Raw genomic sequence first — 25,044 nt, forward strand, 5'->3', positions numbered from 1 at the left:
TTTTGCTTTAATATATATCACTATGTCTCTTAACTTTGAATTTCTTAATTAAATTCTTAAATTAAAAAATTTTAACGGAGCAGGTTATATTTTATCATTTTTTTATTTAAAATTTCGTCACGAACTGTTATTTTATAATAATTTGAAAAGGTTAGAAATTTAATTAATTTTTTAAAAAAAATTCAAGAACCAATTATATATTAAACCTTTTATTTTTAATCGTTGAGTATTTTAAATGTAATATTAAATAAAATATAATATTTATTCAATTTTATAATTGTTAATAAATTTTTATAACTAAAAAGAAGTGTGTTTAAAAAATATGTTGTGAGAGTGTTTAAAACATTTCTTTTGAGATAAAAGAAAAGATTGCTGGTTAAATAGTTATTCTTGTGGTAAAGGTCACTTTTTTTTTTTTTTTTTAAGGGGAAAAGATCACTCTTAGTCTTAGGAGGAGAAAACTAGTACTTCAACTCAATCAACATGGAAAAAATGCCTCAAATTTTAGTTATCTTATTATATTTATATTTATTATATATAATTAAATTATATAAATAAATAATTACTATATTTAAGTATATAAATTATTTAAAATTTATATAAATATATATTTTTAAACATATAAATTATATTGTTAATTTAAGAAAAATAATTTATGTTACAATACAAGATTATTTTTATTTATTGATAATTTATTTAAAATATTAAATTTTAATTTATAAATAAATATAATAAAAAAATTGAATTAAATAAATTATTGAAAGAATCTCTAAAGATACTCGGTGGAATAATAGTTCATACAAACTTTCTCTCATAAAATAACCATTTACATTTAATATATAAATATATCAATAAAAAAAATTAAAATTTTCGGTGCATACGAATTGTTAGATTTCATTGTATCTATATGTACTTCAATTAGAAATCGTAAACTTCATAACCATTACATATGTTTAATGCATGTTAAATATCTAATTAAAGTTATAAATAGTATTCATTAAAATGTGAATTTATTATTATTACACAAATAAGTAAATGTAGTTATCAATAGCTGATTGTTGAAGCAAAATGTAATCCAATATGATATTTTTTATAAAAAAAAATCATATTCAACAAGTTACACCTTTCTGCATTCAGATTTCTTACATTACCATCACAAAAAAGGAGGGAAGGTTCTCCTTCAAGTAAGTGTTTTTACATAACAATCTCTCTTTCAATAAATGCATCTCTTCAGTTGCTTTTGGAGTTTTATTTTGCAGCTATTTACTTCCAAGAGTTGTGATTTGATCATTTCAACGTCTTTCCTCATCATGTTTATCTCCTTTGCATTATTTATTTGTCTGTTTTCCAAATCTCTATTCACTCTCATGATTGTCTGAGCATTTGTCCTTCGGTAATTTGATCCATTACTCGTCATCAACGTTGCCATGTTCACTTGCTCTAAAATAACAAATTCCGTAGTTAATTTCAAGGGCAACCTATCATTTTGCATCACATGCTGACGTGCTTCATGTGACAATCTATGGTATTCCAGCTTCCTACAAATATCTGTTCGATCTTCTTCTGTTAAATTTGGATGTGCCTGCAAAATTGGGTTAAAGTTGTTTAATATCCTCATTCCACAAACATAGATCTTGTGTTAGAGATTTAGAATTAGAAATGGTATAATATCACTAGAAGTACGTTTCATGTCTTTTTTAACGAGTCTTTTCTAATTTAATAATAAAATTCACTAAATTTTGTGATTTGTAATAAATTTTAATTACTAATTAAGAGGTATTAGAGGGAGTGTTGTTGAGATTTTCTGTTACTATTACCTTAAGGAACATGTCAATGGCTCTATAGAGGTAGTCATCACAGTATCTAGCATTTTGTGGCAATGCTTCCACAAGTGATTTGAAACTTTCCATTGTGAGATTCTCATCCCTAGCAACATGTGTGAGATACCCATCAACCAACCTTGCAACAATGTGGGGTTTTGCTGAACGATTACTTGACAAACCACAAACATAAAACCGTAACACCCTAAGTACCACAGTTACATCATACAACGAATGTTTCTCTCCTTGGTTTTTAACCAAGAGATCAGGAACACGACATTTCTCCAACATTAAAGCGACCCTTCTTTCTAGCACACACAACAACTCAGAATTTATTTTCAGCATCAACCCTGCCTTCAGTAGGTGAAGCAAAAAATTGCATGTGACAGAATTTTCTTCAGTAGGAAGCATGTTAACCAAACATTCAGTGGAAATTCTGTGTAAGTGGAGAGTTATTGGTTTAGGAGTGTCCTTGTCAAGTCCAAGTGTAACTTGGGAAAACCATTTTCTAGTCCAATGTTCTATACAAGAACCTATTACCTCTGGTTTGGTTCCACGTCTTCTAATAGATTGAATCACTTCAACAAAATGATCTATACGAAGATTTGACACATCTTCAAACCACCAATTATCAACAACACTGTTACTTGCTTGTGCATGCTTTAAGGGTCCTTCATTTTCACAAGATGCATTTGGATTTGTGCATGCTTTCCAAGCTATTGCTTCTGAGCAGCGTTTGACTATTTGTAAGTCCTTAGCCCAAGGGGAAATGGATTCAGTGGTTTTAAGTATTCGAAATGTGTTTTTCCATGAAGATAATATGAGAAAGGTGAGAAATGATTCTGTCTTGGATATGAGATTTCCTTGTTCAAGATCTTCACTCATTTCCAAGAAATGTGCAGCACAATATAATGGGGCAATGTTGGCTGCGGTTATATCAAATTTTCTTCCGTAGCAGAATTTAACTACCAATTCAAAATATTTTTTACCACCAGGAAGATTTTTAAGTTGGATGATGAGGCTATCACCTACACGTTCTCTGTTGCTTCCCCTCTGAAATACAAGCCGGTTCAAATATTCGCTTCTTGAGGCCATGGCAAGCTGCAAATCAACCACATCCTACTTAATTCATATTTCAAGAATATTTAATGTAACCATTTTACTTTAGAGTGGTAGCATGATTTTTTTTAAAAATTTTTGTGATAATTATGTCATCAGTATTATGTTTTCATCGATTTTTATCGATCACTAATTTTTATTAGAGAACTTGATTGATTATTCTTAATAGAGTTTTTCTTCCCAAGTTTCATCTCCGTTTTTTCTATTTACAAAACTCAAATCTTGAAACATTGTTTAAAGAAACCAAATCTAGTACCACTCTGAAGAATGATTTGTTGATAGAGTAATTACTTATTTAGAATAGTTGGACTAAGAAAAATAAAAAGTGAAAAACCGAGAGCAAGTCTTCTGAAGTTATTTTTAGATTAACTCATCCAGTCATACATTCTACAGGTGATGTGTTAAGCCAGTTAATTATATGACAAAATTGTTACATGCGATTAAAGGAGTGATTGGTTTCACCTTGTGCAAGTGAAAGGTGGAATCACCAACTTGCACGATTAAATCGGTGGGGGAATTTGACCTAGCAAACCTGCATCAAATAAATGGAACAAATCACATGCATAATTAAGGAGACTTGGTTGCTTTAAACTCAACTCTGCAGTTTAGAAAATAAAATATATTTATAATCACAAATCAACATTACCAAAAAACAATATAACAAGGAGCAAGCATATATTTATCTTTTTGGCTTACCAGTTTCGTTGTGTGCGTTCCAAGGAATGAGCAAGAATAGGAACATTGGCTGCTACAACCACACATCGGTTACTCTTCCCTCCCAAGGGACTTTCACTTTCACAGTTATCAAGCCCTGCTAGCTGAAACCCCTTCTTCATCTTTCCTTCAAGAGCTTCAGTGATGGAAATTAATTATATGAAGATGTTTAGTATGGATTGTGGAGAATATATAGACAAAAAGTGTGCATACATGTCCTACTTTTGGATTAAGTGTAGAAGGTGCCATTCTTAATTAATTGATGTGATCATTGAATGCTGTTAATCACATTGAAGAATTTGTTGCCTTTTGCCACCTCGTCAATGTAACAATTGGAATATTGAAGAGGTAGCAGATTGTGAACACTGTGTCTCATCCACATATTCAGAAATACAAAACCACACTTCTTCATCAGTGTCACCTTCATCAATTAAAAAGGTGTTTCCTGCTTCTATATCAAATTAATAACCAACTTTCTCACCCAAACACATTCTAGCCTCATGATTGTGTGGTCAGAAAACTTGTTCCAGCTTCTAACCTATGTTTCCTTTTTGTCCCCATTCTTTACTAAATGCCTATATGTGTTGTAGGTTTGTGAAAAAGACTGAAAAGTGTTATGGTTTTTTTTTATACAATTTTCTTAGTATATCTTGGGGTCATCATCTTTATTTTTGTAATGGTTTTTATTCTCTCCCTAATTCCTTTCTTCTTGATTGGGATAATATGATTGATGTGGATTCCTTCCATATATTGTTCAGCCAAATGACAACCATTCATTGTATGAACGGACTACAATGATCCATCAATTTGTTATGCAATTCGTCCATTAGTTATAAGTAGGATTGTAGGAAAGCCAACTCCGCGTGCAGTAAATAATTTTAAAATATATTTATATTAAATAATTTTGTAATATATATTTAGACTAAAATAAATATTCTAATTTGAGTTGACATAAGTGCTAAGAGAATCATATTGCTTAATTAAGTCATAGTTCGAACTGTCTTTTTTAAATAAAAAAAATTCAAACCCAAAGGAAATGTCATCTATCAAAAGAAATTGTCCTCATATTCTACAAAAAAAATATTCCTTAATAATTAAAAAAATATTAAAATAAATAATTATAACACATATTTAATGTAAAAAAAATAACTAAAATACTTTATGTATAATTAAAAATATTTTTAAAATATTGAGTATTTGTTTATACAAAATTTTATTATTCGCTTTCACAGTATTATTGAGCATGTAATTATTTAATTATTTATTTAAAACTAATATGGTATTTTATTCATAAATATCTGTTGTGCGAATATCTATTTGTTATTCATAATTATAAAATTGATTTTTTTGTTAATAAAGACTTGGTCAATATTTCTAAATATCGATCAATTACCATTAAAATCTATAACTATTGTAAATGAGATATTGAGATATGTAACCATTTATGATCTCCATTTTTTAGTGGGACCATTATATCTCTCAGATATAAAAAAAATTATATTATCTTTGAATAATTATATACAATCTTTTAATATTTTATTTGTGTATAACTATTAGAGATATATAATATTTCAACTCCTCTAATGAATAATAATATTAATTGATATTCGTTCACACAATTACAACTATTTTTTTTAAATAGAAATCAAATGGGTCAATCAATGTGATTTAACTTAACATTAAAATTGATCAACCACTTCTTTTTGTTTCACAATCATAATAGCATTTTAAAAGTTTTACATACAAATTAAAAACTATAAGAATTACATCAATTTTTTATAATTTTATTAAAATAACTCATTTTATTAATAAGTATATTATTACTTTTAACTATGATAATTAAATAAGATATATAAATAAATAGAAGAAAAAAAATAATTAATATTATATTAAAAATGAGAACATTTTTTTCCGTTAATTTTTCAAATATTAAAACCACATGCATATGGAAAAAGTATTTGTGTTAAAGGAGGTTTTACAACATTGTGTATAAAAAATTATTACAAGCATTTAATGAAAAAAATAATGTTTTAATCTTGAAAGTAAAAAAGACAATTTTTATTTTTTAAATAGAAAAAAAAATAAAACGAAATCCATTGGTGTGGCTCTACGAAATTCAAAAATGAATTTGGTTCGTGGTTGGAACAAATACCGAAAGAAACAGGTTCCTTCGTCTTCGATTCCATTCCAATTCTAACGGTCACCGCAACACAATGCTCAAACTCAAACCCTACATTTCAAATCAGCCTCTTCCATTCCCCAATCCTACTTCTCTTCGCCTCTCGCCTCACCCAATTCTCTGCGCCAAGAGCCATCCATGGTCCCAACCCTCCAATCGCAAATTGCTTCAACTCGCTTCCTCCCTCGCTTTCAATCTCAAGATCTTGCCGGAGCCCCTCAATTCTCTCGCCGGAGAAATCGCGCGCCGCGATTCTCAGCCTCTCCGCCGCCTCCTCGCCGGCCGGAGGGCGAGCGCGAAGAAACCGCTGTGGTTCGCATTTGCCTTGATCTGCGCTGCGGGCTTGTGGTGGTGGAGGGTTCAGGAATTTGACCTGTTTCTGAGGGCGTTGTCGTTTTGCCTGGCGGGGGTTTCGTTGCTTGGGTTGTGGTTGGGGAAGAAGGCCATCAAGGAATGGTTTTTAGGGTTTTTGTTTGGGAGTGTTTTGGTTTTGAGTTCTAGATTGGGCAAAGAGGATGTCAGATTTTGGGTTCAGAAACTTGTGGCTTCTTCTCCGATTAAGCAAATTGTAATGAGCAAAAAGTATAGGAATAGAAATAGGAGAACATTTAAATGAGAGCATGGTTTATTGTTTCTTCGTTCTGTGTGAAAATTCTCTGTTCTTTGATTCAATATTCAATAACTAAGAATGTTAGTTCTGTGATCACTGATTCCACCATTGCTACTGATCTCAATAATTGAGCCAAACGACTTCTAAACTGTAATATACATTATTGTTCTTCATGAATCATATTTTCCTGTGATCGAATGCTTATACTTTGATTAAACCTGTTTAGTGTTTACTAGATAAATTTATTATTATCGTGGATACTTTTGTATCTGTTAACTCCAAATTCAGTTGACATCCTTATGCTTGATAAATCAAAGGAAATGTAAAAAAAATTTCAGTTTAACAATTTATTGAGTTTATTTTTGGGAAAAGTTACTTATTTACAAGTAACTACTCGGATAAAATTGTGCTATTTTTCCTCACTGATTTAAGACAATGTAAATTGTAAACCTTGATTAAACGTTCTCTTTTATGGAATTTGTGAGGAACTATTACTTTTTATCTTTCTCAAGGTTTGTTATATATATTGTAATCAGACTTCTTTGTTCAAGTAATTCAGTTGAAAATCACAAGTGATTTGATCTGTTTCTTTGAACCGGAGAAATAACATAGCAGGAGACAATCCAAAGTGCCATCAAGGCTCAAGATAGCATAAAAAAATAATTCAGAAAAAAAAACAATTAATATAATTGATGATGCATATAACAATTAAAAAATGAAAAATGTGGTATATGATGTTATATAAAATTTACAAAATGTAAATAAGAACTTAAAAAATATAATCAAATACATATTTCATCATCTCCCGAAAAATTGAACTAAATCAACCCTATCTTTAATTGGTTTAATATGATTTAGATTAAGAAAAACTAATTACAACCTAAACCAAATCAATTAAATATAATATTTTAAATTTGATTTTTAATCAAATTAGCCTATAAACATCTCTAACTCAGGCTTGGCCCAAGGTAAGGCCACTAAGATTTAAGATTTAGGCCACTAACAAAAAAAGTTGTTTATTTTTTTAATTGAAAAACTGCTTGTTATTAACTTTTATATAAAGTAAAAATGTCACATCTTAACATAATGACCTCATACAATGATAAAAAGATAGCTATATAAATTTGTTAAAATCAAGTTAGTATAAATAAAATTATGAATTTGAATTTAGATTGATGGGTTGACTCGATTGCCTATAAATGAAGTCAATTTGAACCTATAAATTATTATGAAAAGATTAGTCTAAATAATGGAATGAATAAATGTAAATGTAATGATTGAGAAAAATTATATTCATGTAAAGTTAATTTAAGTTCTAATTATTTAAGACACCATATTATTAAATGTATTGGATCTCTCACGTATCAAGATGTTGAGTTCATGTAAGATAACAAAGCTAGTTTCATGACAATATATAATATCAATTAATTATGTTATAATTTTTTTTTGTAAAAATAAATAAATTTAATATTTTAAAATATTTTTTTAACTAAGTCAATTTGGCCCAATGGTTCGACATGGATCAGATTGAGTCAAAAAAAATGTCAACTCGAAAAGAATATAAATCAGGTTAACATGATCTAAAATAACATTTGACCCATATAAGTCAAATTAGGTTAGACTAGCTCGACCCTACAACTAAGTATACATATACAAGTTTGCTAAATACAAGTTAGTATAGATAGAGTTGTCAATTTGAACTTAATTTGATGGGTCAACTCAACCAGCTTGTAAATAAGGTAGATTTGAGCTTTAAAAAGGATATAAGCTATATAGAATTAGGCCATTTTGATATTGCTAAGCCTAAAAGGCCAAATGGGCACATGTGAGATTACACAATTAAACTAATATGTGAAATAATATAAGTTACCGTTAATTTGTAAATTTGTAATGTATTATAAAAATAATAGTAAAAAAAATAATTGGACTAATTCAAATTAGTTCGTTTGTTTTTACCAAGATTGAGCAATAATGTATTAATTGTCTATTGATCCGTTGTCTCCGAGCTAATTTTTAAAATTTTACCTTTAAGAATTGACTATCGAGAATGTATACTCCCAAATTAAGAAATAATAATAGTAAGACAATTGAAATTTAATTGATTTAGAAAATTTTCTTCAACAACAAAATTTTCTAACCTCTTATATAATTTTATTTTTATTTATCAGAATTATTTATGAATTAAATTTTAATATTTTCTAAATAAATAATAATATTATTCTATAATATAAGATATTTATCATAAATCTAAAATATAATTTATATGTTTAAAAATGTTCATTTATATAAATTTTAAATATAATTCAGACATAATATTTATTTATATATATAATTTATTGCAAAATTTAGTTATGTATAATAAATATTTAGCTTATACACGAGCTAAAATACTTGTGAGTAACTATATCATAAATATAACCATTTCATAATTGTGCAATTCAGTTTAACCATCCAATTTAACTTTTAAATGTATATTTAGTGTGTTAACATGTGCATACACACATGTAATTTTATTTTATGATAGAAAAATTTAAATCAAAATAAAAAAAAGGAAAACAAACAATTATATTTGAAACATGATGTTGCCTAATATATTACTAAGTCGAACATTACTAAAGAGTTGGGACAAAAGTTCCATAAATGATGATAATCATTGTTAAATGCTCTGTATTTTACAAGTCAATCAACATACTAATTGTCTTCCTGATATATATGTGCGGAAATGAGGGTTCATACAAAAAATAATATAAATATTATATATAAATATTAAATTTATTGTTCTTTTATTAAAAAAGAAAAGAGATACTGTTAAGTCTCAATTTTACCTCTTTTTGGATGAGACTTATACAAGATTTAATGATCAAATTCTTCCATTCTTTGTATCATTGCATATAATTGTTCTCATTTTGGTTTCTTTTGTATATGCAGGTATTCAAGTAGAGAATTGAGGAAAAAAAGGGTTAAAGGAGTGGAAAACAAAAGAATTAAGGAGCAGAGCAGGCAACCGCGCCAGGCGCCGTATTAATCTCGCCGGGCGGGCATAAAATAGAGTACTCTCAGCCTTTGGGAACCTCGCGCCGGGCGCAATTTATAATTGCGCCGGGCTCAATTCAAGGCCGAGAGCACATTGAGCATCAGGGGAAGCCCGCGCCGGGCGCGAAGTGTAACGCGCCGGGCGCAATAACCCTAATTTGTCTCCTCGGGCTGCATAAAAGGAAAATGTCGAGGGTTTTCTCCCTCATTCGCCCAGGGGCGCCTCCAGGAGCGCTGCAGGAGGGATTCTCAGGCTTCGGAAGCCTCCCACGGTGGATCATTCCTTCGGTTCTTCCTTTCCTCTTCCATCTCTATTTTAGTTTTCCCCTCTTTGTTTTGAGAGGTTCTATCCATTGTATTGGGGTTTTGATGTAACCAACAAACTCTATTGTAATCCCTTTGTGTTTAATGTTATATATGTGTTGTTTCATTCTTTGTTGTGTATGATTCTATGCTTAATGCTTGCTTTGGCTTGATCACCCTTTGCATGATTTAAGGTTTCATTGAGTATTGGGAAATATCCTTGAAACTAGTTATGAACATATGCCTAGTGGGAATTGTACCTAGGGATAGGGCTTGACCCATTAGTAGTCTTAAAACCCTAACCGGTAATGCGGGTGGAGGTATTGAGTACTCAAGGGATTGATATTCAATATTTTGCACCTAGGCTCTTTCTCTAAGGAATTAGGTCTGAGTAAATTTATGGTTGACTGAACAATGAATGTAACAAGAGACATAGGATTCACTAGTGTTTCTTTGGTGAAATCAAACCCCCACAACTTCAAGTGTCCATTTTACCATTTCTCACCCCATTTCATTCCTAATTCATTTATTTGTGTTTTAACAATTCCAGTAGTTTTGTTCTTAAATTCATATTCATATTTATTGGGATTGTTCTCAAGTCACAAGTAGCCAATGAATGCTTAGTTTACCTTCTAATCCCTGTGGATACGATATTTTTACTACTTGTACGGCCGGTACACTTGCCGTGTTTGAGTCCGTTGAGGGAAGTAACCTAATCTATAATTATAAATAAAAGTACTTCAACGGAAAAACTCAACAAGTTTTTGGCGCCGTTGCCGGGGATTAGAATGGCAAATTGAGTATTTATAGCTATTTGTGACTTGTTTGTTTATATGTAAATATGTTTGTGTTATATGTTGTTTGTGTTATGTATTGTTTGTGTTATTTGTTAAGTGTGTGAATCATGTTTGAAATGAGTAAATATAGGTTATACTTTGTTTGGAGTGTGAGATATGAGGTAATTCTGGTTCTGGTTGGTTACAAGGCTCCCTTCAAAGCAAATTTAGGCAAAATGTAACCATTTCAGAGTACCACGCCCGGCGCGAGTTTGTGCTGCACCCGGCGCGGTATCAGAATTTGAACCTCGTTGGCCTTTTACTGATATGGAGCCCGGCGCGAGTTTGTGCTGCGCCCGGCGCGAGCACTCTCCTGAACCTATATTTCTCTGTTTTCAAGCATGTTTCTTTGTGGTTAATTTTGGTCTAAGGTTGTTCTTCATTTTTGATATAATTGTATGGTCATCATTGTATACTATGCTCACCATGTTCTTCATGATTATACTCTTTCACAACTTCTGGTTACTAGGACTTGCAGGCATATACTGGTTGGCCTGGGGACCAGGCTTCTAAATGTGGGGGAGTGGAGCTGCTGATGCAGATGCGGTTGAGCACTTACTGAGGAAGATGACCAAATTTGATGGAAATAGATGAAGCTCACCTTAGTTCACCTCTGTTTGCAATTTATTTTTCTGTTGTTATTTTCAGTATTTTAATTGTTTTTGGATTACTCTGGTTGGTACATCTTTTTGAATATCCTGCTAGAGCATGGTTTTTAATCTTGTTGAATACTTGTTTTGTATGTGATCAATTTTGGATTGAGGTTTGCTTAATGTTTATGGTGTGTGTACTTTAGACATTTTCAAGTCATATTAGAGCTTTAGTTCATGATTAGTTGCATACGGGTTTCAATGTTGATCATAGACTGAGCTGAGTGTGATAATCTGTGGATGCCAACCGAGTGAGGTCTGAGCCTAAATACTGATGAGAGAAACTACACTTATGTTGCATGATAGACTTTGCTTGAGTTTCCCAGGTGGTTTGCTAGTGTAGTGTATTTACATGATCAAGGCATTTCTATATTTTGATAACCATCTAAGCCAAAAAGCCATATTTATTTTTCTTTTGACCCATATCTTCCTAAGCTTAAACACTCAACCTTCCACTTATCCCAACTTTGAAAAATTAACCATAAATCCTTGTTTTGGTTAAGAGAGTATATTGATGACATCAAATAAGTTTGGGGGAGTTGAAGAATGAAGAAATTTGAGAAAGAAGAAGTATGTGGTCAGTAAAAAAAAAAAATAAAATAAATAAAAAAAAAAATATATATATATATATATTTGAAATAAGATGCAAAAGTGTACAGATGCATCATATAAAGGCTAATGGCTGGAATTGGTTGAGGGCATGTGCTAAAATGATACATTGGGGTATGGAGAAAGAAATTATTGAAGAAATTTCAAGTACTCTCTTAAGCTATAGCACCCTTATTCCTTGAAAAACCATGAAACCGCTATGCTTGACCCTAATTACCTTAAATTGCCCTAATAAAGCCCTTGTGATAAGTGCCTGCATGTGTATTACCATTGGTTTCATTTGGAAACGAAGAGCAAAGTTGAATCCTGTGGCGTGAGTAGTAGATATGAGAGAAACACTCACCCCTATACACTAGTGTGCATATGAGAGAAACACTTTCCTAGTGAGGATGCATTCATAGATAGTCATTAGCTTTTCTCAGTTCTTTGATCTCTTTTGAAACTTTTGTTTGCACATTGTCATGTTCCATTGCAATAATTGTGGCTGAAAATTCGTTTAAGGTTCATGCTTGTGAAATGAAATTGTAAGTGAACCAAGAATAAGGAACTTGACACACATGCATTGCTTGTTATCTGCTTGATTAATTACCTTTTGCTTGAGGACAAGCAAGGTTCTAAGTTTGGGGGAGTTGTTAAGTCTCAATTTTACCTCTTTTTGGATGAGACTTATACAAGATTTAATGATCAAATTCTTCCATTCTTTGTATCATTGCATATAATTGTTCTCATTTTGGTTTCTTTTGTATATGCAGGTATTCAAGTAGAGAATTGAGGAAAAAAAGGGTTAAAGGAGTGGAAAACAAAAGAATTAAGGAGCAGAGCAGGCAACCGCGCCAGGCGCCGTATTAATCTCGCCGGGCGGGCATAAAATAGAGTACTCTCAGCCTTTGGGAACCTCGCGCCGGGCGCAATTTATAATTGCGCCGGGCTCAATTCAAGGCCGAGAGCACATTGAGCATCAGGGGAAGCCCGCGCCGGGCGCGAAGTGTAACGCGCCGGGCGCAATAACCCTAATTTGTCTCCTCGGGCTGCATAAAAGGAAAATGTCGAGGGTTTTCTCCCTCATTCGCCCAGGGGCGCCTCCAGGAGCGCTGCAGGAGGGATTCTCAGGCTTCGGAAGCCTCCCACGGTGGATCATTCCTTCGGTTCTTCCTTTCCTCTTCCATCTCTATTTTAGTTTTCCCCTCTTTGTTTTGAGAGGTTCTATCCATTGTATTGGGGTTTTGATGTAACCAACAAACTCTATTGTAATCCCTTTGTGTTTAATGTTATATATGTGTTGTTTCATTCTTTGTTGTGTATGATTCTATGCTTAATGCTTGCTTTGGCTTGATCACCCTTTGCATGATTTAAGGTTTCATTGAGTATTGGGAAATATCCTTGAAACTAGTTATGAACATATGCCTAGTGGGAATTGTACCTAGGGATAGGGCTTGACCCATTAGTAGTCTTAAAACCCTAACCGGTAATGCGGGTGGAGGTATTGAGTACTCAAGGGATTGATATTCAATATTTTGCACCTAGGCTCTTTCTCTAAGGAATTAGGTCTGAGTAAATTTATGGTTGACTGAACAATGAATGTAACAAGAGACATAGGATTCACTAGTGTTTCTTTGGTGAAATCAAACCCCCACAACTTCAAGTGTCCATTTTACCATTTCTCACCCCATTTCATTCCTAATTCATTTATTTGTGTTTTAACAATTCCAGTAGTTTTGTTCTTAAATTCATATTCATATTTATTGGGATTGTTCTCAAGTCACAAGTAGCCAATGAATGCTTAGTTTACCTTCTAATCCCTGTGGATACGATATTTTTACTACTTGTACGGCCGGTACACTTGCCGTGTTTGAGTCCGTTGAGGGAAGTAACCTAATCTATAATTATAAATAAAAGTACTTCAACGGAAAAACTCAACAGATACATATGAAAAAATATTAGCCTTTCTTTTTATAATTTTTTTAAAAAAATTTATCAATAATTAAAATTTAGTACAAATCATAAATTTTAGCAAAATTTTCTTTTTATTTAGTAAGACTTTCTTAATTTAATATTGAGCCTACTATAATTTATAATTTTAATAAATTTTTACAATAATAAAGAGAATGTTTAAAAAATAGTTTTATATATATATATAATCATTTATCTTAGGAGAATGCTAATATACTCTCACCTATTTTTTAGTAGGAGTATGTTAGCAACCTACACCAAAATTTTAGGACAAAAAAATTACTCATTTCTTTTGATTTGGTTAATTTGTATAAAGAATATTATAGTAATTTAATTTAATTTTAAATGAAAATAAAATATTTTCTCTCTCTTATTAACTTCATTCTCTAAGTCATTTCTCTCTCCTATTAAATTTTTTCTGCAACTCATTTCTCTTTCCTATTAAATTCTTTCTCTAACTTATTTATCTTTCTCCTATTAAATTTATTCTTTAACTCATTTCTCTCTCATCTCTCATGATGTCTCACCCCTCTCTCTCTGAACAAATAAAAATTAATTAATAAAAAAAATAAATGAATTGGAGAATGAAATTAATAAGAGAGAGAAAAAATTTTATTTTTATTTAAAATTAAATTAAATTACTATAACATCTTTTGTACAAATTAACAAAATCAAAACTTAAAATTTTGATGTAGGTTGCTAACATACTCCCACTAAAAAATAGGTGGGAGTGTATTATCATTCCCCTTTATCTTATTATAAAAACTTGTGACAATAAATTTACATGTTCTTCTATTTTTTTTTTTTAAAACGAAACAATTAAGTGAACGAAATTACATGAATCACCTTAAAAACATGAAATATTTCTAAAAACAAAAAAAAAGAAGTTGTCATAAATGAGATGAAAGACGCGTGCAAAAGTATGTGGTGGGTATGAGTGCAGCACAAGTTTGGTGTTCCCACCTTCATAGTTCCTACAGCCCAAGCCCATGTTCTGTTCGGTTTCAGCCCCAAAACCGATACTATTAACACCACACTGCAATTGCATTGCACGCTTTCTCTCTCTCTGTCTTCTTCCTTCTCTACACTCTGCACTCTGCACTCTGCATGCACATTGGACTCTGTCTCCTTCCTCTTCACTCTCCTTACACTGTTCCATAATAACAAACCAAACACTTCCATTCTTTCACCACTGAATTTCTCTTCCTTTACCATTTCACTCTTTAAAACAATTTGCATTTCCATTTTCAGTGTCCTGTTATCTTCCACCACCATGATGGTTTCCGAAGCTGACCTAAAAAACGTGATCCCTAATGATGATCAGTGTTTCTTAATGTACTTCATCGTGGGGACCTATTTCGGCCCCGACATCAGAGGCGAAACCACCAAAAAATCAATTTTGCAGAGAGTAGCAGAGGGGCTTCCACCATACACATCCAACCAACTTGCTCATTCTTTCATCAAAGTCGTTGAATTGGAGCGTGTCTACTATAACATACTCAGAAACAGTGACAGATCACTCATTCTCAAGGTAACCTCATTGCGCCGTTTCTTCCAAGGCCAAGCACAAGGTGGTAATTGCAATTACCCCCAATTTCCTGATTTGTTCCCTCCTGAGTTGCACCCTCACTCCTGGTTCAAGAACCGTTTCAAAATCATTCACAGCCTTGTGTTCATCAACAACCCTGAAGGCTCCCACCTCAATAGCAATGATGTTGAGAGGTTCAAGAGGCTGAGTGGGGTGAATGATTTGCATGTAGAAAGAGATGCTGCTAGGTTGCAATTGGGTGCTTGTTTTGATGCCACACGTGTTATGAGTAATGCTAATGTTTCAGTAGGAGAGGTTGAGCGTGGTGATAATAATGTTGAGCACTGTGGTGGTGGTTCTTCTGGGGTTCGGGATCATGTTTATGTTGCTGCTGCAACTACTAGTGGTGATGGTAATGTGATGCATAGTTGCATGACTAATGAAGATGAGGGTGATCCTTATAAAGTTGGGCCAGCTATGTTGTTTCTGCCTTCGCGGCCTTCTCAGAAGGAGTTGTCTGATATTGTGGCTGCTACCAAAAATGGAGTTGCTTTAACTGGAAGTGCGGCTATGGGCCAGGTTGGGCCCATCATTGGGCTTATAGACATTGGAGAGTGTGAAGACGCGTATCTGTTTCGTGGATCTCTTCCCGGGGTCAAGAGGGATGAAAGTAAGTTTCTTGTTCCTTGATTCATCTATAACATAGTTGTCATTCATATAGTTATGAAGTTTTATGCTGTGGATTGATGTTTTAGGAATGTCTCTTTGATGTTTACTGTTGAAAGATTGTGATTGATGAAATGAGATTATTTTAAGTTCCTTGCCAGATGGAAAGGAATCTAAAAGGGGTCCACTTGTTTTTATTAGAAGGAATCTAGAGTTTTGGAAGCTTATATTATCTATTTTTTATGATTAGATTTTGACTATGGGCAATGACACTTCTATCTGTGCTGACCGATGCTTATGTAGACCAAATTGTCAACTTGGCCATAAAAAATGTATTTTTTGTTGCTAATCATACTGTTGTTTGGGGGCTAGGAATAAAAACTCTTAATCATTTTTGCATACGGTGGTGCCTCTGAGATGTCACTATTGATGATTGTTAACTAATTTTGCTTGAATTTATGATGGCAGAGGAATTCAACTGTGAGGTTGGCACGGATGGTAAAGTGTTAATGTGTGGAGTAACTACAACAGGAGAGAAATCGGTGTCCAGGTACTCTCAGGTGTTTGAAATGCAAACTCACAATCTTTGCCCACCAGGTCAATTCTCCATATCGTTCCAGCTGCCTGGCCCTGTTGATCCACATCAATTTTCAGGTAATTTTGGCACTGATGGAATTCTTGAAGGAATTGTTATGAAAGGAGAATGTACATGACGGCAAGGTTCCATCCCATTAGAATCTTTCCTTTTATTCCACAATGAACCATCGAAAGTTACATGTGTATGTTTGGTTTCCGGTTGAAAAACTACAAAACTACAAATCCACGTCCAACGAAATAGACAAAAAAAATTTTACTTCTCAGTTTGGTGCATTGAAAAGTATAAATTATGGGTTTTCAAACACACTCATAAAATTATGTTTGGATTACTCTAGGAAATCCGTTGGGGGTGTCAAGTGCACTTTTGGAGAAGTAACCCCTTTGTATCTTTTGCTCCCAATGTACTTTTGCAAGCATCCAAATGGTAACTCAAACATGTACTAAATTGATGCAAAATTGTTTAATGAATGTGATTTTGAGTGACAATGTCCTGTATAGTGCCCATCTTTATCTTGTTTATTTTGAAATTTAGTGATGCACATGCTCAGATGCTATGTGACATTCTCTTCATGTTTAAGTGACTATGGCATGTTAACTAATCCATTTTATGGACATAACAACATTGCTGGTGCCTTGTATGCCCCGCATACATGCACAATCCTATTGTACGCAATTATCATTACCTATTTAGTTACTCTTAGTTGAAGGGAACTATACGTGTAGGGGAGTTTTTCTATTTCCCTCTTGTTTAAGTTATAAATGTGCCAATATAATTTTACTTTTTCTAACTTTCAATGCACCATCGAACTAGGTCATCAGCGACCTTCCAACGTTCCTTGAAAAGCATTTTGGGTGAGCGTGAATGCGTGATTCCTAAGGTGAATTTTGTAATGGTTAAGTTAATTACATACACAGCTGGAGAGAGATTGGTTGATAGTTGGCATATAAATTACAACCTCAAACCCGAGGCCTGGATTATGGATTTCAGTTGCTCCTCAGCTCTAAAATCCTTGATGTTTAATGATGTTGTACGGTGCTCCACACTAGTACTATTATTTTAACTTCATTTTGTAGTTTTGTCTTGCTTTTTATTTTTTTGGGTCCCCAGCCCCTTTTAACCATAGAAAAAAGAGTGGATACCTATTTATTTATTTAAATAGTACAACATACCATGACCGTACTATAATATCTGTATAATTTTTAAGTTTCATTAAACTTTTAGTCTTTATACCTTACGCTCATTTTCATTTAGGTCCTTGCATAAAAAGTTTTCAAATTGGTTGCAAACGTGATGACAACTGGATGTACTTGTTTTACATGTATAATAGAAGCTGAACTGACAGATTTATATGGTTAAATTTTCATTTTAGTCCATATGCGTGACATTCATTTATTTGGTACCTATACATAGGGCATTTTTTTCATTTGGTCTCTATATGAAAGTTTTATCTCTGTTTCTATATATTATAAAAATAAAAAAAAAATTGATTTGTGGTTAAAGGTGTTTTTGAAGTAATTAGCAAGGATAGATATGACCAACGGAGTTGTTGTTCTCCATATCTGTTACCATATTGTTTTTAATGGACACTTTGTACCCATGCCAAGTATATATTCACAAAGAACACTTAATAACACTTAAAATACTGTTAATGCATTTATATTATTTTACTTTTATTTTTAAAGTTTTTATACCAATACAATCACAATAATTAGATAAATTGTCTTAATCAGAGATAAGTTGTAACATTTTCTTACATCTACATTTTGACTCATTCATGTATGAGACATCAAATATCTATTTTAATTTGAAACTTGTGTTTTGTGTTAATTTTATACCCCTTTTTTGTGCGCGCACATGGATTAAGGTTATCTCTAGTCGTAAGTCAAATTAATATCTTTCCGAACATGGAAAATCACTGAAACAATCTGTCTCTGTTAACAAATTATACCTTGTATTAATTGTCATGTCGTATAACTTTTAACACGTCGCATTTACTTTGTCATGTTCGTGCTTTTTAGGGTGCACGCTCATAAATATTGTTCACATGTACTCTAGTGTAAGTTTTTGTGTATTCACACAGAAAAAGGGAATCATAGAACTTCACTTGCTCTAATGACAGAAGTGGAAAAAGAACCGATATCATTTTAGCTGATCAAATTACAGAAGAGAATAAGGCACCACGGCTCAAATATAAAAAAAAACCAGTCGATAGAAAATGATGAGGAGGAAAAACACTACACTAATAAGTCTATTTCATTGCATTATCACAAAAGAACACGAGGGAGAAAGAAGGTTCAAATGTTCAATCATAAAGTCGAATTCTTCATGTTCAGCACAAGACAGGACTGTTAATAACAAAGCCAGGTTATACAAACTTATCATATTTTTGGTAATGCAAAGTCAGGTTGGAGTAACTAAAGCAAAACCATAATGCAGACCAGCACCAGCCGCAACTATAAATCATGCATCTAGAACTAACAACTGATAAATCATAAACCATTATTGGTAATTAATTTGTATACTTGCGATACATAAAGAATCTCTATTACAAAAAATATTAAATTCCATAAAGAAAGAAGGAAATTAAAATTCAAAACCTGCATAATTAAATTTTAATATGATGCACTGAAATGATCAGTCCAACATAAACTTCAAATTTCAAATCTTGTAAAACTAATTAACAAGAGAGGAATAGCACCAAAGAATCGTCCATAATAAGTAGCTACTGATCTGGAGAAGATTGTTGTTGGTCTGGTGGTTGTGGCCACATTTGTGGTGCCATGTTGTAGGGATGAGACTGTTGAGCATAAGGGTCCATCACAGGCTTATTACCCATTATAACACCAGCAGTTCCAACTTGCTGTGCATGTTGAGGGGGCATATAGCAATAAGGAAGTGCCTCAGCAGGCCCTGTAACAGGCACAGTTCCTCTTGGCATTGATGCAAGCACTTCATCTTTCAAGTCCTCCCTTGGCACAATGTCGACCAAAAAATCAAAGATATCAGTTCTTGTGATGGCTGCTGCAATATCATTCTTTTGAAGGGTTCTCCTTTTGTTCTCTTCAGTGTGGTTCCAAGAACGCAAGGTTAACTCCAATATGAACATTTCACATGCCCTTGCAAATATGACTGGTGCCTCAGCTGATATCATTCTAACATCCTCATCAGCCTTCATAATCTTTTTGATCCTGGCCAAGGGAAGGCTGTGGTTCTTGAAGTCAGTTACCTTCTCAATTTCTTGATATTGGTTTGCCCAAAAGGCTTGGAGCCGTTGCTGCAGTTGCTGCTGTTGTTGCTGATGAATGTGCTGATTAGCAAGTTGATATTGTTGTCCTAGCTGAGTTGCTGGTGGTTGACCAGTGGATTGAATGGTCCCTGGTGATGCAACAACCATCCCAGGTGAACCTGTTAAATGGCTGGTCTGATATGGATTAGAACCAAAAGTAAGTTGAGGTCCACTTCCAACAACTCCCATAGATGGGTTCTGGCCATGTCCATGCCCTTGATGATCCATCCTGCTTCAGGTCAAATCAAACAAATCAATGCCTACACGTCACATGTAAATGATGTAACCAAAACAACAATATACACATGCATGTCTAGATAAATTTTTGTTTTTCTTCACAAACATGATCTCGAAGTAATCAAAAGTTGACAATTAAGAATTAGTATGTACTTATGAGACATGACTAGCATATTTGAATAACCATTCTACTCCTTCCAAAAGTACATTTAAAATAAAAGATACAAAAAAAAGTATCTTTCTCCAAAAGTACATTAAATACCTAAAAGTAACTTCAGAACGGTTATTCAAACACACAGAATCAGATTCTTTAGTGGAAAAAAATACTAGAGCTGGAGGGAAGAAAAGAAGGCACACCCTTTTCTTTTTATGCATTAACAAAAACACGTATACAACTATATATTGAATTCATCCATAGATCTAAATCTTATCCCAATTCATTTACATATTCAGAACTAAATTTGTTCTCAAGTTTATGTGCCACATAACATCCATCATAGGACAATGCTATACATATTTCATGGCCACAAGTACTCATCCCAATTCCTGGGAACAAGATATAATGACACAGTTTCACTACACCTAAATGCATAAACAAAATTACGCACATATGTGATTATGTGTATTCGGATAACTTGAGTTGCTACCTTCTCTAACAGCCAACAGGTGATGCTTTGTTCTGCAAATATTAAGAATCCGTAAAGGATTCGAAAATGAAAATAAATAGGAAAGGAGAAAACAAAAAGATCAGAAATTCTCTATTATTTCAAAGATCTATCATGCACGAGTTTTAGTACACCAGAAACACATTTTGGAAAGTTTTTCCGTAGGGTGGAAGATCTAAATCTTTTTTATAGGGGACAAAAAATGTAGGGTTTCATAACAATATATGAAAAACAGAGCTTTCTTAAGATTAATGATGTTTTCTTGAAACGAACCTAAGACGGGCAAGTACCAAAAAAGATGAGTGTGATCTGTTTCTGACTTTCATCGTCATAACTAACTCTGTTAGTTAAATATTCCCTTAACCTTATCTTTCTTTATTGGCCCCAACGAAGTTATTTCTTTTTTCCTTTTCTTTTGTTTACAGTAATGTCATGGTACAAAACCGTTAGGCACGAAAGAATACGAAATCCACGTATTTATGTTATTGAATAAAAAATTAAAATACCAACCTTATCGTGCTGAATGCTGATGTTGCTCTTACTAAATAGCATCACTATAAATCTAGTAAAATATTCGAAAGTCTCATACAAACTACATATACATATATATATATATATATATATATATATATATATATATATATATATATATATATATAAAATAAAATATTAAATAATTTTTAATTAGTTAACTCAATGTAGCTACCAGGATTAAGGACAACGAAAATAAATAAAAAGTAAAGAGTCACCACTAATATTTACTTTAGAAAAAAATATTGAAAAAATCATAAAATTAAAAGTAATCTATGAAATCTAAATTTTTAGGTCGAGTTAAATGTAAAGAATGTATTAGTATTCTACAATGTCTCTCGTAAACACGGTTACCTTTAATTAAGCAAATTATTTATAATTTTTAAAATATTTATCTTCCTCAAATTAATAAAATTAACTATATCAATCAAATATATTTTTATACCAATAATAATAAATAATTTTAGTATTCATTTAAATAAAATATATGCACTTTTAAATAAAATATATTTGATGGTTATAGTTAAATTTTATTAATCTTGGTGAGATAAATATTTTAAAAATTATAAATAATTTGTTTAATTAGAGGTAACCATTTTTAGGATAGGTGTTGTATGACGCTAATATCTTTCTTACACATAACTGATTCCCGAACTCAAAAATCTGATTACATAAACCACTTTTTACTATATAATTTTTCCAATATTTTTCCTATAATAAACATTAGTGACAACTTCCTATATTTTAATTTATTTTTGTCGTTCTATTGTAGTTCTATTTGTTGTACTTAATAACTGATATCTTATATCGAATAATATATTTTATATGTGATGTGAATTTATATAATGTTAATGTAAACATGAATTATTAAATAAAGTAAATTTTAATTAGTTATACCAGTATTGTATTTTCATTGGCTTAGTTTGGTTGTCTGGTCATTCTCTAATAAAAAAGAAGTGAATTGTTGGTGGATACAATGTGTAGTAACCCAATTTCGTCCGGAAAATATTAATTTTGTTTGAAAAAATTGCAAAAAATGTATATACAAGAAAGAATAAAAAAGACAAAATATCGAAGCCAAATGTAACACCTCAATTTTAATACTTTTGTGGAGGGTAATTTAGTAATTTTCATATGATTTTAGTAGTCCAGAACGGGCCGTTCCCAAACTGGAACGGGCCTTTCAACCTTCCAAAAAAGACCTAAAATTTCTAGCCTGGAACGGGCCGTTCCCAAACTTCCAAAAAGACCTATAAATTCTAGCCCAGAACGGGTCGTTCCCAAACTAGAATGGATTGGTCCAAGCTATTGAAAAGACTTATAAATTCTAGTCCAGAATGGGTCATTTCCAAACTATCGAAATACCTATAAATTCTAGCCCAGAATGGGCCGTTCCAAAAATGGCCGTTGTGAGTAAAGATGCAACCCCTAAACGGCCGTTCCGGATTCAGAAAGGACCGTTCTGGTCCCTCCTAAAAGTCTATAAATAGCGGCCCTTGGCCTTCCCAAACACACAAACTTATCCACTTTGGACTTCTTCTACGCTCTCTGAAGACCAGAGGGAATTCAAAGGAATAAACCAGCAAGTTATCACTTCTTAAGCGAAGAATAGTGAGTATATCGAACTCACTTACTTTTATTTATTTTTATTTTATTTTATTTATTAATATTTTTTTTAGTAATATCTGTCATTTTAAAAAATATTATTTGTCATCTTAAAAGTCTTATTTAAATTCAAAATGTGATTAAATATCAAAATATAGGGTTACAATATTTAATATAAATATCTGAAATTATTGTATCAAAAATTTTATTGGAGGAATGGTTAATTAGATGTGACATCTATTTAACCTTTGAATTTAAAGTACAAGTTGTGACAGCTTATCTTTAAATTTTTTCTCCAAAAACAAAAATGCCCAACAATTTTTTTTTTAAGATCATAACATCTCTAGCAATAATTATAATTAAAATTTTTATTGAATTGACTTTGGTGTACACCTTAGTCAATTTTATATTTTTAGGATGAATAAGCTGAGACAGTTCAAGAATCCTATATTTAACAAAAATAAAATTTAATTTAAAAATATCAACACACAAATATTTTCTACAAAGAACTACGTGACTCTGATTCTTCATTACACATGAAGATATGTAAGAGCAAGAAATAAATCTTGTCGAGCAAAAAAATAAAAAATATATTATTTTCCTTTTTATATAACAATAATAATTTTAAATTTTTTTTAATGCATTAGTTAAATTAGTTAAATAAAATATATTTAATCATTTTAGTGAGATAAATATTTTATAAATTATAATTAATTTGTTTAATTAATTAAAGGTAATCGTCTTAGGACAAACGTTGTGAGGTGTTAATACCTTCCTCACACGTAATCGACTCCCGAACTCAAAAATCTGGTTTTCGTAGACTATTTTTTACTTTATGATTTTTTCAATGTTTTTCCGTAAAAAATAACATTGATGGCAACTCCCTATTTTTCAATTTATTTTTCGCCGTCCCGTCGCGATCTCGGTTACGGCACAATGGTCATTAAATAACGATATAATTGAGAGAAAAAAAAAATCTAATTTGTTATTGAAATTTTGCAAACAATTATTGTGAGAAAAAGAAGAAAGTTAAACTTACTGAAGAAAGAAAATGGAAGGAGTAATAAATATTTGGTGTGATATTATCTACTAATTTTTTAATTTCTCAAACTAAAAGAAATTGTAATTGAGTCCATTTTCTTAGATATTATTTTTTTTAACATTTAGATATCTTTTTCCAATTTGTGAAACTTAAAAAATATTTTCTATATTCTCATACATGAACAATTACATTAGGTTATTATTTCATATTATCATCCATCTATATCAAATTTCAATTCATATTTGTTAAAATTCGTGTAATGTCCTTAATCACTAAACTTTGAACTCTTGATCTATAGTCACTAAAATTTGTCTAATCTTCCTACTCATCAATATAATCATAGAAATTCTCAAACTCGTATGACATATTTTTTTTTTGTTAAATTGCTTATATTATGATTAGACAATTAACTCCAATAATTAAATTACAAATATATATATATAAAAGATGAAGGGTCCTATTTCATTGAATAAAACATTTAGTATAATGAATATACATTTTATTTGCCTTCAAAGAATCTGAATCCAAATGCTTGTTGAATGGAATGTCAATGGTAAAACAATAGCTACTAAAATTTTATCAAGGCATCTCCAATGGAAGCAACTTATTTGAGTTGCTTCATATATTAAAAAATAAAAAAAAGTAGTCCCCAGTGTGTCATGTCAACATTAAACAACTCAAACACAAATTTACTTCAATGGTAAGAAACTTTAAGAAATTCAACTTTTAAAATTTTTTTCCTAATCATTTATGAACTAAATCTAAATTTTATTAAAAAAGATAATTACACTACAATAAAAAAAAATTACGAGAAAAAATACACAATAAGTAAATATGAAAAATAAAATAAAATAATAGTAAATACATAAACATTATACAAAATTATTTTTCATCATTATTATTTTCAAAACATTCCCAAATATGTTCAATAAGATCCGCTTGAAATCTGGTAAAGAAAGGTTGCTTGAGGAAACAACTTTCTCTCTTCTTCAAGCAACTCATGTTGTCACGTCAGAGTCCTTCAATGACAAGAAACCGGGGCTTGAGTTGCTTCATGGGACAA

At 31.7% G+C, this 25,044-nt stretch overlaps 3 protein-coding genes across 9 annotated transcripts; 1 reads left to right on the forward strand and 2 right to left on the reverse strand.

Annotated features, from left to right (window-relative positions):
• Positions 1-1,108: 1,108 nt before the first annotated feature.
• On the reverse strand, positions 1,109-4,378 carry LOC109795495 (root phototropism protein 3). Its single transcript, XM_020355023.3, has 4 exons — positions 3,636-4,378; positions 3,402-3,471; positions 1,818-2,921; positions 1,109-1,582 (listed from the first exon to the last, which is right to left on the reverse strand). The coding sequence occupies exons 1-4, from the start codon at positions 3,773-3,775 to the stop codon at positions 1,214-1,216; spliced, it is 1,683 nt and encodes a 560-aa protein (XP_020210612.1). The 5' UTR covers positions 3,776-4,378; the 3' UTR covers positions 1,109-1,213.
• Positions 4,379-14,777: 10,399 nt separating this feature from the next.
• Positions 14,778-17,972, forward strand: LOC109794984 (HSP20-like chaperones superfamily protein). Of its 2 annotated transcripts, XM_020354381.3 has the most exons (3): positions 14,778-16,021; positions 16,486-16,671; positions 17,426-17,972. In XM_020354381.3, the coding sequence occupies exons 1-3, from the start codon at positions 15,097-15,099 to the stop codon at positions 17,452-17,454; spliced, it is 1,140 nt and encodes a 379-aa protein (XP_020209970.1). In that variant the 5' UTR covers positions 14,778-15,096; the 3' UTR covers positions 17,455-17,972. The 2 variants fall into 2 exon arrangements, with proteins under 2 accessions (XP_020209970.1, XP_020209969.1); XM_020354380.3 differs by having other exon boundaries at positions 16,486-17,972.
• A 925-nt stretch (positions 17,973-18,897) lies between these two features.
• On the reverse strand, positions 18,898-21,220 carry LOC109812093 (nuclear transcription factor Y subunit C-3). Of its 6 annotated transcripts, none has more exons than XM_083059769.1 (3): positions 21,077-21,128; positions 20,747-20,817; positions 18,904-20,133 (listed from the first exon to the last, which is right to left on the reverse strand). In XM_083059769.1, exon 3 carries the CDS (start codon positions 20,127-20,129, stop codon positions 19,338-19,340), a length of 792 nt encoding a protein of 263 aa, XP_082915895.1. In that variant the 5' UTR covers positions 20,130-20,133; positions 20,747-20,817; positions 21,077-21,128; the 3' UTR covers positions 18,904-19,337. The 6 variants fall into 6 exon arrangements, with proteins under 6 accessions (XP_082915893.1, XP_082915894.1, XP_082915895.1 ...); XM_020375967.3 differs by having other exon boundaries at positions 18,904-20,130; positions 20,786-20,817; positions 21,077-21,096; XM_029272934.2 differs by having other exon boundaries at positions 18,905-20,130; positions 21,077-21,134.
• Positions 21,221-25,044: the final 3,824 nt, after the last annotated feature.

The sequence above is a fragment of the Cajanus cajan genome, chromosome 7 (assembly GCF_000230855.2).
Source record: "Cajanus cajan strain Asha chromosome 7, NIPB_CcT2T_4, whole genome shotgun sequence".
Lineage (NCBI taxonomy): Eukaryota > Viridiplantae > Streptophyta > Magnoliopsida > Fabales > Fabaceae > Cajanus > Cajanus cajan.

What these genes read in the sequence shown, in the direction of transcription:
- LOC109794984 (XM_020354380.3), top strand. Translation starts at nt 15,097, where the DNA reads ATGATGGTTTCCGAAGCTGACCTAAAAAACGTGATCCCTAATGATGAT. An exon ending in CGGGGTCAAGAGGGATGAAA is followed by an intron (nt 16,022 to 16,485) that starts GTAAGTTTCTTG and finishes TTATGATGGCAG; the next exon opens with AGGAATTCAACTGTGAGGTT.
- LOC109812093 (XM_083059767.1), bottom strand. Translation starts at nt 21,135, where the DNA reads ATGACGATGAAAGTCAGAAACAGATCACACTCATCTTTTTTGGTACTT. An exon ending in TTGGTACTTGCCCGTCTTAG is followed by an intron (nt 20,134 to 21,076) that starts GTTCGTTTCAAG and finishes TTTGACCTGAAG; the next exon opens with CAGGATGGATCATCAAGGGC.
- LOC109795495 (XM_020355023.3), bottom strand. Translation starts at nt 3,775, where the DNA reads ATGAAGAAGGGGTTTCAGCTAGCAGGGCTTGATAACTGTGAAAGTGAA. An exon ending in GAACGCACACAACGAAACTG is followed by an intron (nt 3,472 to 3,635) that starts GTAAGCCAAAAA and finishes TATTTGATGCAG; the next exon opens with GTTTGCTAGGTCAAATTCCC. An exon ending in CCACCTTTCACTTGCACAAG is followed by an intron (nt 2,922 to 3,401) that starts GTGAAACCAATC and finishes GTTGATTTGCAG; the next exon opens with CTTGCCATGGCCTCAAGAAG.